Source organism: Callithrix jacchus, chromosome 1 (assembly GCF_049354715.1).
Source record: "Callithrix jacchus isolate 240 chromosome 1, calJac240_pri, whole genome shotgun sequence".
Lineage (NCBI taxonomy): Eukaryota > Metazoa > Chordata > Mammalia > Primates > Cebidae > Callithrix > Callithrix jacchus.
Genome location: NC_133502.1, coordinates 43,755,234 through 43,769,583, shown reverse-complemented (window position 1 = coordinate 43,769,583; position 14,350 = coordinate 43,755,234). Strand labels below are relative to the sequence as shown.

General features: G+C 32.8%; 1 protein-coding gene across 4 annotated transcripts in view; it reads right to left on the bottom strand.

The window, feature by feature from the left end:
- DACH1 (dachshund family transcription factor 1) overlaps positions 1 to 14,350 on the bottom strand; it is a 428,780-nt gene that overhangs the window by 105,707 nt on the left and 308,723 nt on the right. For all 4 annotated transcript variants that reach the window (XM_035296525.3, XM_035296528.3, XM_008984114.5 and 1 more), the window contains one exon: positions 13,934 to 14,068. In XM_035296525.3, coding sequence (XP_035152416.1) covers positions 13,934 to 14,068 — 135 coding nt within the window. The remainder of the gene's footprint in view (positions 1 to 13,933; positions 14,069 to 14,350) is intronic.

Sequence of the window (14,350 nt, the reverse complement as noted above, 5' to 3'; positions counted from 1 at the left end):
AAAATGTAATTGCATCACTTTTGGTCTTTGAGCAATGTCTGGAGGATATACTGGAATCATCACATATCCCTCATGGGAGTCTTTTATAGATATATAATCCAATGTATTTTTTTAAATCAAGGTAAATCCTAGTAAGCGTGACATGAACTGCAAAATCAAAATTTTAGACAACTAAAATAAATAAGCAATAAAAACTTCAAGAACAAATGAATACATTTCAATTCAGAGGAAAAAAAACACCAAAAATCTCTTGATTTGCATAATGTTTCTATTTCCATGATTAAAGAGAGACATAGTTAAAATTCGGATTTATTTTTCAGTACACAAAGGGAACTAACATGCTTGATCAGATACCATGGGCCAAGTATTTTTCTAAGATATTCATAGAGAATCTAATGTGATCAGATACTATGGGCCAAGTATTTTTCTAAGATATGCACGGAGGATCTAAATCTTGTGATGTAAGTAGATATATTACTTAAACTCCCCATCTGCCTTGATTTAGATATTTTTCTAGATGCAATAAGGGGAACAATATTGACCTGAAGAATGTAGCACCTATTCATCTCCAAAAAAATTCCCCTTGATTAAAATACTTAATTTATGACACAGGTCATGTGCAGTCTCTGTCCCATCTATAAATAATAGCAAAACTCAGAAAGGCATTTATCCTCAGCTGTAGTTTAAATAGACTATTTCTGCTAAGATTCCCCAAGAAGAACCATACCTTCTCTTTTAACTCCATAGTGATTTACTACATATCTTTCTTTAGAATTTTCCCACCTTACTACTAAAGCACACAACTGCCTATGACAATTCTCAAACAAGCCATAGGTGTAGAGAGAACTACATCAACTGGGTAGGTGTGGCAGAGAGAGAATGGAAATCTTCCTGTGTATTCATTATTGCCAGTAAAACATAAAAGAAAAACAAAGCCATTAGACACATGACTACTTTTGAATAGAGGTTATAGCTTGGACAAACTTTTATATATGGGTTTAGCCTTCAGTATCATTGATTTTATTCATAAATTTCTCAATGTTTTGAAAATACAATAATGTCCTATGTCTTTTTGTTTAACATTCACCTCTAACTTTTTAGCAACAAACACAGTGGTTCTTACCACATAGTAGGCAATAAGAAATCGCTGAATGAATAAATGAATAAAGAAAATTGCTCACTTTAAAAAGATAGTGCTGTTAAGAAATAATTTATTGTGATTTTACTTAAATGTATGAGATTATGACTGTAAAACTTTCCTATATCCTTTCACAAATGTTTCCTGGAATTGTGTTCTTCTAAATGCTATCACTTATATTAAATGACAATTGAACAGACAAATCATTCTCTTTTATTCAACACACTGCAGTACGATAGTCTTTGTGAGGGACACTGAAGATCCAGTTGTAGATAATATAAGCCCAACCACATACTCATGGAAAATGCAGCCCTGTGAATTATGAATCTTAACAGGGCCCTCCAGTTTCACTGTCCACACTCACTGCCTTCCTCTCTGATCTCTGTGACTTCAGGATGCATCCACGACCTCTGGATAGATCACTTAAGTGAACAACCCAGCAAGCAGGTCAGATGGAGCACCAGAATGTGCACCTGGCTTCACTAAGCCTTGGATTACTGCATCATTCTCTATGCCTACACCTTGAATTATCTTACTTCTGTGAGCTGTCTGTTTTCTGATAGGACTCTGACTGATAGGCCACAACATGTATACAGTGCTTCATACAGATGGAACAGTCTTGCTAATCTGTATAAAATCAAATTCGTTATTTTTAAGTACTACTAACCCAATTTGTACCGATGAAGAAATTGAAGGTCGCGGACATTCTATAATTTACCAAGTTCAAAATTTTAACCAGGACCTGGATAGTGAGTTCTAATTCCAAGGATATTTTCTTACCCTCATGCTAAAGTGCTTCCAGTGACAGTCATCTCTTAGATGAATATAAAATGTTTTGTGAATTCGAGATTTTTCCATAATAGATTACTTGTATTATGATGAAATAGATAATAAATAACAATCATGATAATGTCAATATATAGCAAATTGATAAAAATTATAAAAGCATTATATATTTATTTTCATACTTCATTAATAACCTCAAAGTATCTCATAGTTATCACAATTTTTAAATAAAGATAGAAAGAAAGAGGAAAAGAAGAAAGGAAAGAAGGGAGGGAAGGAGGGGGAGGGAAGGAAGGGAGGAAGGGAGGGAGGGAGGAAAGAAATAAAGAAGGGAGGGAAGGGAGGGAGGAAAAGAGGGAGGGAAAGAAGGAAGGAAGGAGGGAAGGAGGGAGGAAGGGAGGGAGGAAGGAAAAGAAGAAAAGAAAGAAGGGAGGGAAGGAAGGAAGGAAAATGGGAGGGAATTAAGAAAGGAAAGGAGGGAGGGAGGGAACAAAGGAAAGAAGGGAGGGAGGAAAGGAAGGGAGAGGAAGGAAGGAAGGAAGGAAGGAAGGAAGGAAGGAAGGAAGGAAGGGAAGGAGGGAGGGAGGGAGGCAGACAGGCGGGGGGGGGAGGAAAGAAAAGGGATGAACTTGTGAGACATTCACCTAATTAATAATCTCCTCATTTTCTGAGACTATTTTTATTGAATTTTATTTAACAAAATATACTCCACAACATAATTCACTTGCAGTGTCATTTAAATGATGAACCATAAAGACAAATGTAATCACAAGTTTGAAATATATAGCCATCATGATTTTTAAAAAGTATCCTGGCCGGGCGCAGTGGCTCAAGCCTGTAATCCCAGCACTTTGGGAGGCCAAGGCGGGTGGATCAAAAGGTCAAGAGATCAAGACCATCCTGATCAACATGGTGAAACCCCATCTCTACTAAAAATACAAAAAATTAGCTGGGCATGGTGGCGCGTGCCTGTAATCCCAGCTACTCAGGAGGTTGAGGCAGGAGAATTGCCTGAACCCAGGAGGCGGAGGTTGCGGTGAGCCGAGATCGCGCCATTGCACTCCAGCCTGGGTAACAAGAGCGAAACTCCGTCTCAAAAAATAAAAGTATCCTAACCTGACTTTAACATATTTACAAATGAAGACCAAACCACTTGTTCCCTTCATTAACATGAGGGAAGATAATTATCTATTAATTTTTCTACAGCAAGAAGCTGTGATTTGAAATCAGGGCAGAGAGGCATGCAGTAATTCCAAACTTAGAAGAGCACAGAATGGCAAAGACTTCGTAAAAGTGCATCAATTTTGGCCACTTATATCTGAGTAGAAGAGGAATTCCCTTTAGGTAGTGATCCGGTAAAGGCTGATACATTTTGATGTAGAAAATTACATTTTACTTAGTTTTAAAGTAATTTGGCCCTGTATGTCAAACAGATCAGCTTTCTAAAGTTTACATCACTTGCTATAAATTTTTTTAATGATCCTATCAGCTCTTTCCTCATGTCACAGCTTTGTAAAAGCACACAGGATTGTCAGGCTGATTTACCTCCACAATAGTATAATCCTCAAGCACTTGTGAGCAAGATTACATGTTTCAAAAGAGGAATATATGTATAGAAGGAAATTAATTTATGGCTATTTTTAAAGTAGATTTTCAAACTTGTATCTTAAAGATTTACATTGGATATAATAAATTTCTAATAATGTATTTAATAGATGACTCCTCCCAAAATATAGCAATAAAACAATCCTTAGTTATTACAATTTCGATACGAAATTATAGGACATTAAAAGTTAAGGGTACTTCTTTACTTACTTAGAGTAGAAGCAAAAGCAGTTGTTTTTAAGAATTTAGAAACATATTGAGGATTCATTCCTAAAGTTTAATCACCACTTAGGTAGAGCTATATGCAATTACTTAAAATGCATCTCCATATACAATATATTGCATATAATTAATTCAATGAACTATCAAGGCTATAAAGATTAAGTAAGAAGGAAAAAGTATCATTAAAAACCTCAGCTATGGTCTAAAAGTTAACTAAGCAAAGTGATCTAGAGAACAATCCTAATTAAAATGCCTGATATAAACAAAGCTTAGACCAAAAGCACTAAAAACAATTGAATACTTATTTTATTAATCTAATGAATCATGTATCATATCATTACAACTTTGTATATATCATTAATTTCATTCCTTTCACTTAAGCCTTTTATTGGGATTACTTCAGTTATTAGTTGGTCTAATGTATTGGTTACCTCTAAATCTCGCTCTACAATCTCTTCTTATCTTGTTGCATAAACCCTTGCGTGTTATTCAAATTGCTTCATTTATTATGATAGCTTCCCCATGTAAATTGTGCTGACTGCTCGCCCTTGCACAGTCCTCATTAGACTAATGAAAACCTTCAAACGAAAAAACTAAACAACCTGCCAAATAAAGGTCTGAGGTTATTATGAAAATTACAACTCTGGGAGCTGGAAGAAGCTCTGTTCATTAATTCATGCTCAGCAAATTGCTAACTAATTTAGTTGCACTCCTCTGCATTAATGGATTATTTTATAAAAATGTTTTCCACAGCCCAAGACCTTTGGTGCATGCTTTTGAGAGGCTTGAATTCTAATCAACCTTAACAGTAAATTAGGAATGTAATATCTAAATAATAATTGGGATGGCATATGGAGGAAAATAGTGTTTAAAATCCCATGAAAGGTGCTTTTGGTTTTCAGCTTCATCTGTCAATTTCACAGTAGTTAAAACAATTGTACTTGTTTAATATTCTGAAACTGTAGCATAAGATACTAGCAACAATGGTAGTGTAAAATTTTAAAGAAAAGCTAAAATACAGTTTCTACTGGAACAAAACTGATAGTGATACACAGAAGTTATCACATATATCTCTAGGAATAATTTGTCAAAAGGACAAGATTAAGTGGTTGTAAGCAAGGAAAGTCAAAGGAAAACACTGTACCCAGTTTTCTACAGCAAGTGGGCAATATCTCCTTTAAAATATCTTCAAAATATCATCAGGTTACCATGCATTTAAACATAATAACCGCTAGTTCCATATTAACTTTTGATCTATTTCATATAAACTTCGAATTAGTTCTAGCGTCTTTAGGCTTTACCTAAGCTTGGCTATCATTTACAAGCCCTGCAAACAAGGCTGACTGCATGTGTTAAATCATCCTATCAATTTGATGGAAGAATTCAAACTGCTCCAAGCACAAGAAACAACAGGGGTGTTACTCTGCTTCTTAACCTATAATACAGCATTCAAAGCAAGATCACTCCATCATCTACTAAGAGAGGGGAAAGCATTTGTTTGTATGAAAGGCTATATGCATGCACATGTGAGATTATAAAAAAGTTTTAATAAAAGCAGACTATGAGGGTTAGGCAAAATTAAAAAGACGTTTTTAAGTGGCAGTCCTTTTTTAAAAAATTAGATATTTAGAAGATATTTTGAACAAACAAGAGACTTATTTGTATTTAGCGAAGATTAGCTATAAGATAAACAACTTTATTTGAATGTAGAAAAGCCATAATTAAGACAAATAATTATATCTCCCTGTTGCAATTTATATCTCAGGTTAGAAAACTTCAAAAATATTAGGTCAAAATACATATAATTGCAGATATTCTATTATTTTATTCCATAAAAACAACATTATACAGAGTAGCCTAACATCTGTGGAAACTCAGCATTTGAATTTTGTTATTCCTTTATATCAAAAAATAAAAAAACTGTTGGAATCAATGAACTTTTAACAATCATTTTTGTACATTTCTAAATAAGTCTAATCAAGGAAGGAAGACAAGTATTCTGCAGTTCCTTGAGGAAAAAACATAGCTGTCCATTTACAAAATTAAAATGTACCCCAAAAAAAGCAGCTTCAGTTCCACTAAACAATGTTGTTTTGTAAATTACTATTCTCAAATTTAAGTTTTAGGCCTTGCATGGTGGCTTATGCCTGTACAGCACTTTGGGATGCTGAGGTGGGTAGATTGCCTGAGGCGAGAAGTTCAAGATCAGCCTAGCCTACATGGTGAAACTCCATCTCTACTAAAATTACAAAATGTAGCTGGGTGTAGTGGCTTGCACATGAAGTTTCATCTATTCAGGAGACTGAGGCCCAAGAATTGCTTGAACCTGGGAGGTGGAGGTTGAAGTGAGCCATGATTGTGCCACTGCACTCCAGCCTGGGCAACAGAGTCAGACTCTGTTTCCCCCCCAAAAAAGAAAAGAAAAAGAAAAAGTTTCAATTTGGGGTAAATTCTCAAATAGACATTGTAAAAAATATACATAACCTTCCTCTGTAGATAACTTCCATACCAGACTATGTAAAATATCAACTGGAAACTAGCAAAACTGAAAGAAATCCATGGTTTAGGCAATATGCTAGTAAATTGCAGAATTTTAAAAAATAACCAATTCATTAAGCCAAATAATAAGTTATCCAATAACATCTTACTTACAGGAAAGCAATAAAATAAGGAAATCTATAATGACTGATAAATATAGATCATTAAAAGAAGCAAATTTCTATATGGAACTAATATGTGAGGCTACTAGTAATTTGTTCTCTACCTCATTTTTAATGCTGTAAAAATATAAAAATAATCTCTTAATCAGTGAGGAAGTGAGTTATTCCACTCCTACCAAACTGCATTAAGAAAATAAAGCCGATTAAGTGTAATAATTAATAGCTTTTAATATTTTTATGAGGAGGAGGCATTTTATCTGACCACGAGTAAAACTATAATGTTTAAATTTATAGCATTTATAAGACTACTCTTGTCCCTTTGACATTTAGTGCATGAAAATTATCAGTAGAGGCCAGGCGCAACAGCTCATGCCTGTAATCCCAGCACTTGGGAGGCTGAGGCAGGCGCATCACAAGGTCAGGAGTTCGATACCAGCCTGGCTAATATGGTGAAACCCCATCTCTACTAATAATATAAAAAATAGCCGGGCATGGTGGTGGGTGCCTCTAGTCCCAGCCACTCAGGAGGCTGAAGTAGAAGAATCGCTTGAACTGGGGAGGCGGAGATTTTAATGAGCTGAGATTGCACTACTGCACTCCAGCTTCAGCAACAGAGTGAGACTCTATCTCAAAAAAAAAAAAAAAAAAAAAAAAATTATCAGTTGATATTAACATGATTCAGTTTTCTAAGTATGCAAAAAAGTTACTAAAATCTAAACATGGAAGAGTTGTACTGGAGATATAATCAAGAAACCACTGAGGTTGTCAACACTAATAAATGACTCTATTTCTAAATATAATATTCATATTGGTTACATGATAATAAATTCCTGAGAAATGTAAACTTTATGTAAAACGGTAGTAATTTACTTTACAAGTGGCATGTGTGAGTAGCTGAAAGACAGAATTCCTACCCATCAGATGGGAATCTCATTTGATTTCTAACCTATTCTCTCGTAGTCTATCCATAAATATACCCACTATCACCTGTGATTTACACAGCCACACATATTTGTTTCTCCTCAATATATTTTTTGAATACATTAAGGGTCAATGAAATTGTATTAAATAAATGGAAACTATTTTTAATACAATCATTGACATATAAAATACCTGATAATGTAGGTAATTTAGCAATTTTTTTCCTCCAAAACTGTGCACATTACATTCTAGCTATATGTAATCAAAGGGCTCTCTACAATATTATAATTTCAAATTTCTGATTGGGAATCAAATGCAAATCATGATAACTGGTATTATGAACTGTAAATAGATAATATTCTAATTCAGTGGTTTACCACATGTATATTTTCCAATTTATATAATCAAGCCACATGCTCATTAGCTAACTTGATAGTATAAATGATTTCCATTAGATATTTATATGCATCAAGCACTCCAGACATATATTATCTCACTTAACTCTGAAAAGAAATTTACTGTTCCCACGAAGGCCAGACCCTGTGCTAAGTATACAAAGAGGTGAGAAGACATAGCTCCTGCCCTGAAGAAGTTTGGGCTGAGCACTAGTGGATAAGAAGACATACATATCCTATATAAGGAAAGAAACAGAAGTCATATAGGAAAGGACAGAGAATGTTTGAGAAACTTGAAAATTCAGTGTGACGTGATGGTCATCAAGGTGCATGGGGTAAAATGTAAATAAATGTTAAAGTCTACATTTTATACCGATTGCCCATCATTACAGGGCTGATATGAGTATCTTACAGCAAGGATTTTCTTCAATTTTTATTGAAATATTATTACAAGCTCTGCTTCTAGAAATAATTCATATAATAATAAAACCAGTCTTAAGCAAGCTGAGTTATGGCTTTGCATATGAAATCTGCCATCTACTTAAGAAAAAACTCTGGAATCCAAATAAACTTGTTGTTGTTCAGTGTTATGAATTACAGAACCAAAAGTGATGGCATTAAGTTCAACACTTATTTCCCAGACTTGGAAACTGAGGAGGAAAATTATCGGGGTAGGTAATGTTTACAGAGAATATTTTGTAAGAGACTTTGAGATGTGCCAATACATTAGATGGTATAAGTCAAGGAGAAGTTGTGTGTTAGATAATTTTAAAAGTGAAAATAATCATGGCTCTATAATATGTATTAACATTATCAAAATACAGAAAATTTTAAAGAAAATAGGCTTTTAGTCTACGCAGTTCCATACAGTCACAGGAGACACTAACAGGCTGAGATATAGTTGTTGTATGTAACATTTAGTATTGATTAATTTGTATAAGATCAATTTAGAATTTAAAAGAAAAATGCCATTTGTTTAATTTTTATCGATACATAATAGATGCATATATTTGGGGGTGCATGTAATAGTTTTAGACATTTACATAATTTTTAAAGATCAAATAAGTAGAATTGGGATATCCATCTCCCTAAGTATTTGTCTCTTCTTTATGCTAGAAATATTTGAAATTATCCTTTTCTAGGTATTTTGAAACACACATATATGTGAGAACATGTGCTAATTGTCTTTCCGTGCGTAGTTCATCTCATGTAACACAATGACCTGCAGTTCCATTCATATTGCTGCATTTTTGAAGACTTATCTTGATTTAAGTTAGAATTTGTAAACAATGAGAAATGTACAAATAAAAATATATTCTAAAACTTGAAAACAGTGATACATAATCATTTTCTTTCTAAAGGGCTTTGTATGAAAATGGTCCATAAGGTTGCATGCTAAGACTACAATATAAAGAACAGACAAAAATCTAAATATGGCCAGTTTACTAACTACTTTTTGGCCTTTAGTGCTCTGTCCTTCATGTTAGATTATCAACATGAAAAGTTTTTATACAAAGCTGTTGAACACTGGAAATTTTGAGTACTGCCCACCAAGCAAAATATGACACAAAAAAAGTACTTTATGGCCTGAAGCGAATCCCCTGGAATTCCTGCCTCTCCTCAGATTAGTCCTGCTTCTAAAATGTGGTGTCTGAAGTAATCAGCAGTGAAAAGTTTTCATGACAAATGAGAGAAAAGCCTTAACTGTAGGAGAAATTACATATTAAGAAAAAAAGTCTGTATAATTTTAGTGCAGAAAGGGAGAGACAGGGAAAGAGAGAGGCTGATTTATATTTCATTTGTTTTCATTCACATATCTGGTTTTCAGTAAATATTTACTCATTGATTACATCACATTGGTAGACTTAATCCAAGACCAAAATATAATAACAAATTAGGTATGCAACAGTTAGTCCCAACTCTAAATGCTTAAGTTTTCTATAATTGGAGGAAGTTAATATTATAGGCTTATCTCTACCATATACTTAATTTTTGATCAATCAAAAATAGGTAAATTGTATAATAACAAAAATGTGCATATTGACTTATAGGCAAGATAAGAAGTATGCTCAAAAATTTGTTGAAAGTACAGCAATTTAAGAAAAACCAAAACAAATTATTGATGAGAGAGCAATACTGTAAACTAGTATCAATGGACAAATGTGTGGAATAAACAGAGAGCTCCAGTATCAAGAAACAGTGAGTCTACTTATATACTACAAATGTCAATTATTATGGCCTATTCCACTACAGTTAGAATGAGGGAAAAGATTGGCAATGTTTTAAAATACAGAAAGCTCTTGGGAACTCTGGACGTTTGGAAAAGCTGAAAGACAGTTGTTTCTTAAGCCATGCTGTGTGCTGTCTCAGAGTTTCCCTAAGCACCTATCTTTGACAAACTCGTGAGTTTAATCAAAGTATCTCTCTTAATCTTTAAAGCATGTCTCCTTATAATTGAGATGACTGCAAAGGTTGTTATAATTCTTTTACTTCTTCTTTTTTTTTTTTCTTTTTGGAAACAGTTTCGCTCTTGTGGCCCAGGCTGGAGTGAAATGCTGTGGTCTCAGCTCACTGCAACCTTCGCCTCCCAGGTCCAAGGGATTCTCCTGCCTTAGCCTCTCTAGTACCTGGGATTACAGGCATCCACCACCACTACTGGCTAATGTTATTATTTTAAATAGACACAGGGTTTCACCATGTTGGCTAGGCTGGTCTCAAACTCCTGATCTCAGGTGATCTGCTCTCCTAGGTCTCCCAAAGTGCTGGGATTACGGGCATGAGCCACTGCGCCTGGCCAATTACTTCTCTCTCTCTCTCTCTCTCTCTCTCTCCATATATAAAGTGATATATATATGTATATCCATATATGTATATATACATGATATACATACATATATAATACATATATACATGATATACATACATATATAATATACATATATATGATATACATATATATGATATATCCATATATATGATATACATATATATGATACGTATCTCCTGTGATATATATTTTTATATATAGATACATATTTATATATATATTTGATGTATAGATACAGATATATACATATATGTGTATTTTATTTGTTTAGGCTTGAACCTATATGTAGGTTCACATCCAAACCTATACATATGTGTGTGTGTGTATATATATATATATGTATATATTTGAACATGCTTAAATTATGCTCTCCCTAAGCTGAAAACCCTACGTGAGTATTCTTTATTTTTAAAGCAGAATGAATTTACTCAGTAGTTAAAACCACTGGTCCTTCAACTAAGGCTGATTTAATTCTTTTGAATAATAGAATGGAGATATAGCTATTTAATATTAAGAAGAACATAAAATGTTTAAGTTACTGATGCTTAAGATTTCAGACCACAGTGATTCTCAGCATACAAATAAATGTTGGCATCTAATTTTGGAGTCAGTGTTTTCTAAAAAATTACTGCCTTTTGAATAATTTAGTTGGTAGACAGCAAATTACATATAGGTTCAAGCCTAAAATGACATAAACATATAATTAATTTCTTTACAAATATCTCTAAATGAAGCTACTAGTTTGATATAGATATGAGTGGTAGGAAAGTTACAGGGATATTATGAGACTCATGATAAATGTTGTCATGAAAGAAAACATGTTTTAATTTAGTAGTCTCTATCAATCTAGAAAGCCCATGAATATTTACTATTAATTCACTATGCAAAAACTAGATAAAAGAAAGTACATGCAAGAGAAAAGCATCACATAACAAAAAGTTTACTAGAATAGTATCAAAATCTATTACAATTTTGGGATTACATATACTACACATTTGAAATCAATTATAGTTTCACGTTTTTAGGGAGAATCTTATAAATTTATTTTTCACTATAAAATATATGTTAAAATATGGAGAAATTTTGGGCTATGATCAAGGACTTTGCAGCAAAACAATCTAGAAATCTTGAAATAAGTACCATTAGTGACACAATAAGTTTTTGTGTATATTTGTGGTCAGAATGTTCTAATGTGTTTAATATAAATGTACTTTTTAAAGGCTAGATAATACCACCTTTGGCCTTGCTATTAATCATTAAAGCACGTGATCTCCAAAGTTGTTTTAACTCTTGTCTGTCTGTTGGAATCTTCTAATAATTCAGCCCACAGATCAGTATGCACTCAAAGACTGCCTAGTCTGTTTAAAGCAAATGTAGTACACAGAAGACTCCCAGTCAGCTTACATTCTACTAGTGGAAGGATATGAACAAAGAAATAACTTCCAAATAACAAAAATACTTCAAAACATGCCTAGATCAACCTAGTATATTATTTCAAAAAATGCTCCATGGTGGCAAAATAATAATAATAATTAATAAATAGATTAAAATCATAACATATGAAAAAGAAACAGTTATGAAAAATACAGGTCAATTAAAAGAATAACGGTGCACAAAGCTCTCCAACAAAAATTCGAGTAAGATTTGTTATTCCAGTTCTAGTACCAGTCATTCCTTTTGTGATTTTCTCTTCACTACCATGTCTGGACTTCTACACTTCTCTCTTACCCCTTCTCCACCATGGTTCTGCAAGAGAATTTAGCGCTAATATCGTGACATTCATTATATAATATAAACTGGCTTCCTTTTTATGCATCCCAAGTTAAATCCGTTAAATAGTTTCTAAGGGAAAATTGAGAAAACAATGACTTAAATAATTTTCTGAGGGCTTTGTTCTTCCGCTCAACCCTAGCAGAGAATGATTGTGAAACCCATACAATTAATTATTATATTTAAATATCATTACTTAAAATGAATATTTGATGAAACTTTATGTTTTACCACTATACTATTTTTTACAATATTGCTATGCGTGGCTTTCTGATTAAATATCAAAGGTATAGGTCAAAATATATATGATGGATAATACCTATGACATTTTTCTTTATCGTTAATGAAAAGTTTGTGAAAAATGTAAGTTAGAAATTTAGAGACCAACTGAACTAGTTGTGCACTGCATTAGAATACTTAATATAAATAACACTTGATATCAAGTTTCACAATAAGAAAAAATTATTAATGCCTCTTTTTCTCAATTATGCCTAGAAGTTAACATGTTAGTACCTAGATTATTGTTTTCTCACTGACATTCCATAGCTCAAATAATCTAATTTGTAGAAATATACTCCTTCTCCCTAAGGCACTTAGCGGAGCTATTTTTATGTTGAAAGGGAAATGTTTTATGTAAGCGCTTTTACTTTTTGTTAGTAGTCTTTTTGGTGGAAAAAAGGTACCCCTCCTTAACTTAATCTCTCTCCACAGATTTAGTCCTATTAAATTATTGAAATACCCAATTGTGTTTCCTTTCCTTGTTGACAGCTGATTAATTGTGCCCTTTTAATGTTCTCCAAAGAAATAATCTTTATTCACAACACTGATTATTTGATGGCTATGTCAAAAAAAGAGAAGCAAACTATCCTATCCGTATTTATAAAGTTTCAAAATATTAAGTTAAAATTAAAAATACATGGAAAGGCTCTTATATTCACAATTTAACACTTACAATTTGAAAGCATGCATTTGCAGCTCCAAGAATAAATTTCTAATATACTAACTAAAATAGTATTTTAATTTTTTCGTGAAATTATGAAATGAGGGATGAAAATACAATTTTTGCCTGTGAAAATAAGTTTGGTTGATATTAACAAAATATAAGAAACTTTTGTAGCTATGTAGAACCTGGGCTTTCTTGGTATATTTTGAAACAACTACAAGTACACTGACATACAAAATATATCTCTGTTTCCTTATTCATCCATTAACTATGTTTTTTAATACAAAAGAGGGGAGAATCATCCTTCCTATACAGTTATTGTTCTGTTATGCTAAGTAAAATGACAATGACCCTAAAGCCATTGAAAAAGTCAAATAGCAGACCTTTTAGGAACTGAGACATAAAGAATGGGACTTTTTATTAATATACTGGTAACTAAATTGTAACTTACATATTGTATAAGAGAAGTGCTGCAGGTCTTCGTTCATATATTTTTTTTGAATAGGTTTAATTTGTACTAAATATTGTAGGTTTTAAAAACCCTTATATATATATATAATATGTATATATATATACATATTTTACATAGAGAAGTATTTCTTCTGTGATTAAAATCTAGTTCATATATTGAATTGAAAAAACAAGGAATATATAATCATACATTACCTTTTTCAATATGCATCCTTTTCGACTCATGTCCCATGTCATGACCAGCCAAATCCCCCTCTTTGGGCCCAGGGAGTACATTTGGTGATAAGCCCATCAGCATCTGGTTCATGGACAATCCATTCTGATGAACCGCTGTTAAACCCAAAAAACAAACAAACACAACAAAACACAAAACACCGTAACACACAAGGTTCCAATAAGTTAATTAAACTCTTTTGGACTCAACAGTAAATATAGTATTAATATAATGGTCTAACTTTAAATTTATAATCTATCCCTAGAAACACTATGATAAATAACATAATAATTCATCAGACTAAGCAGAAAATACTGAAAATGACATCACTTCACTTATTTTTATTTTGCATAAAATAAAATTTGTATGGAAAATATACAACTTTAAAATATAAGATA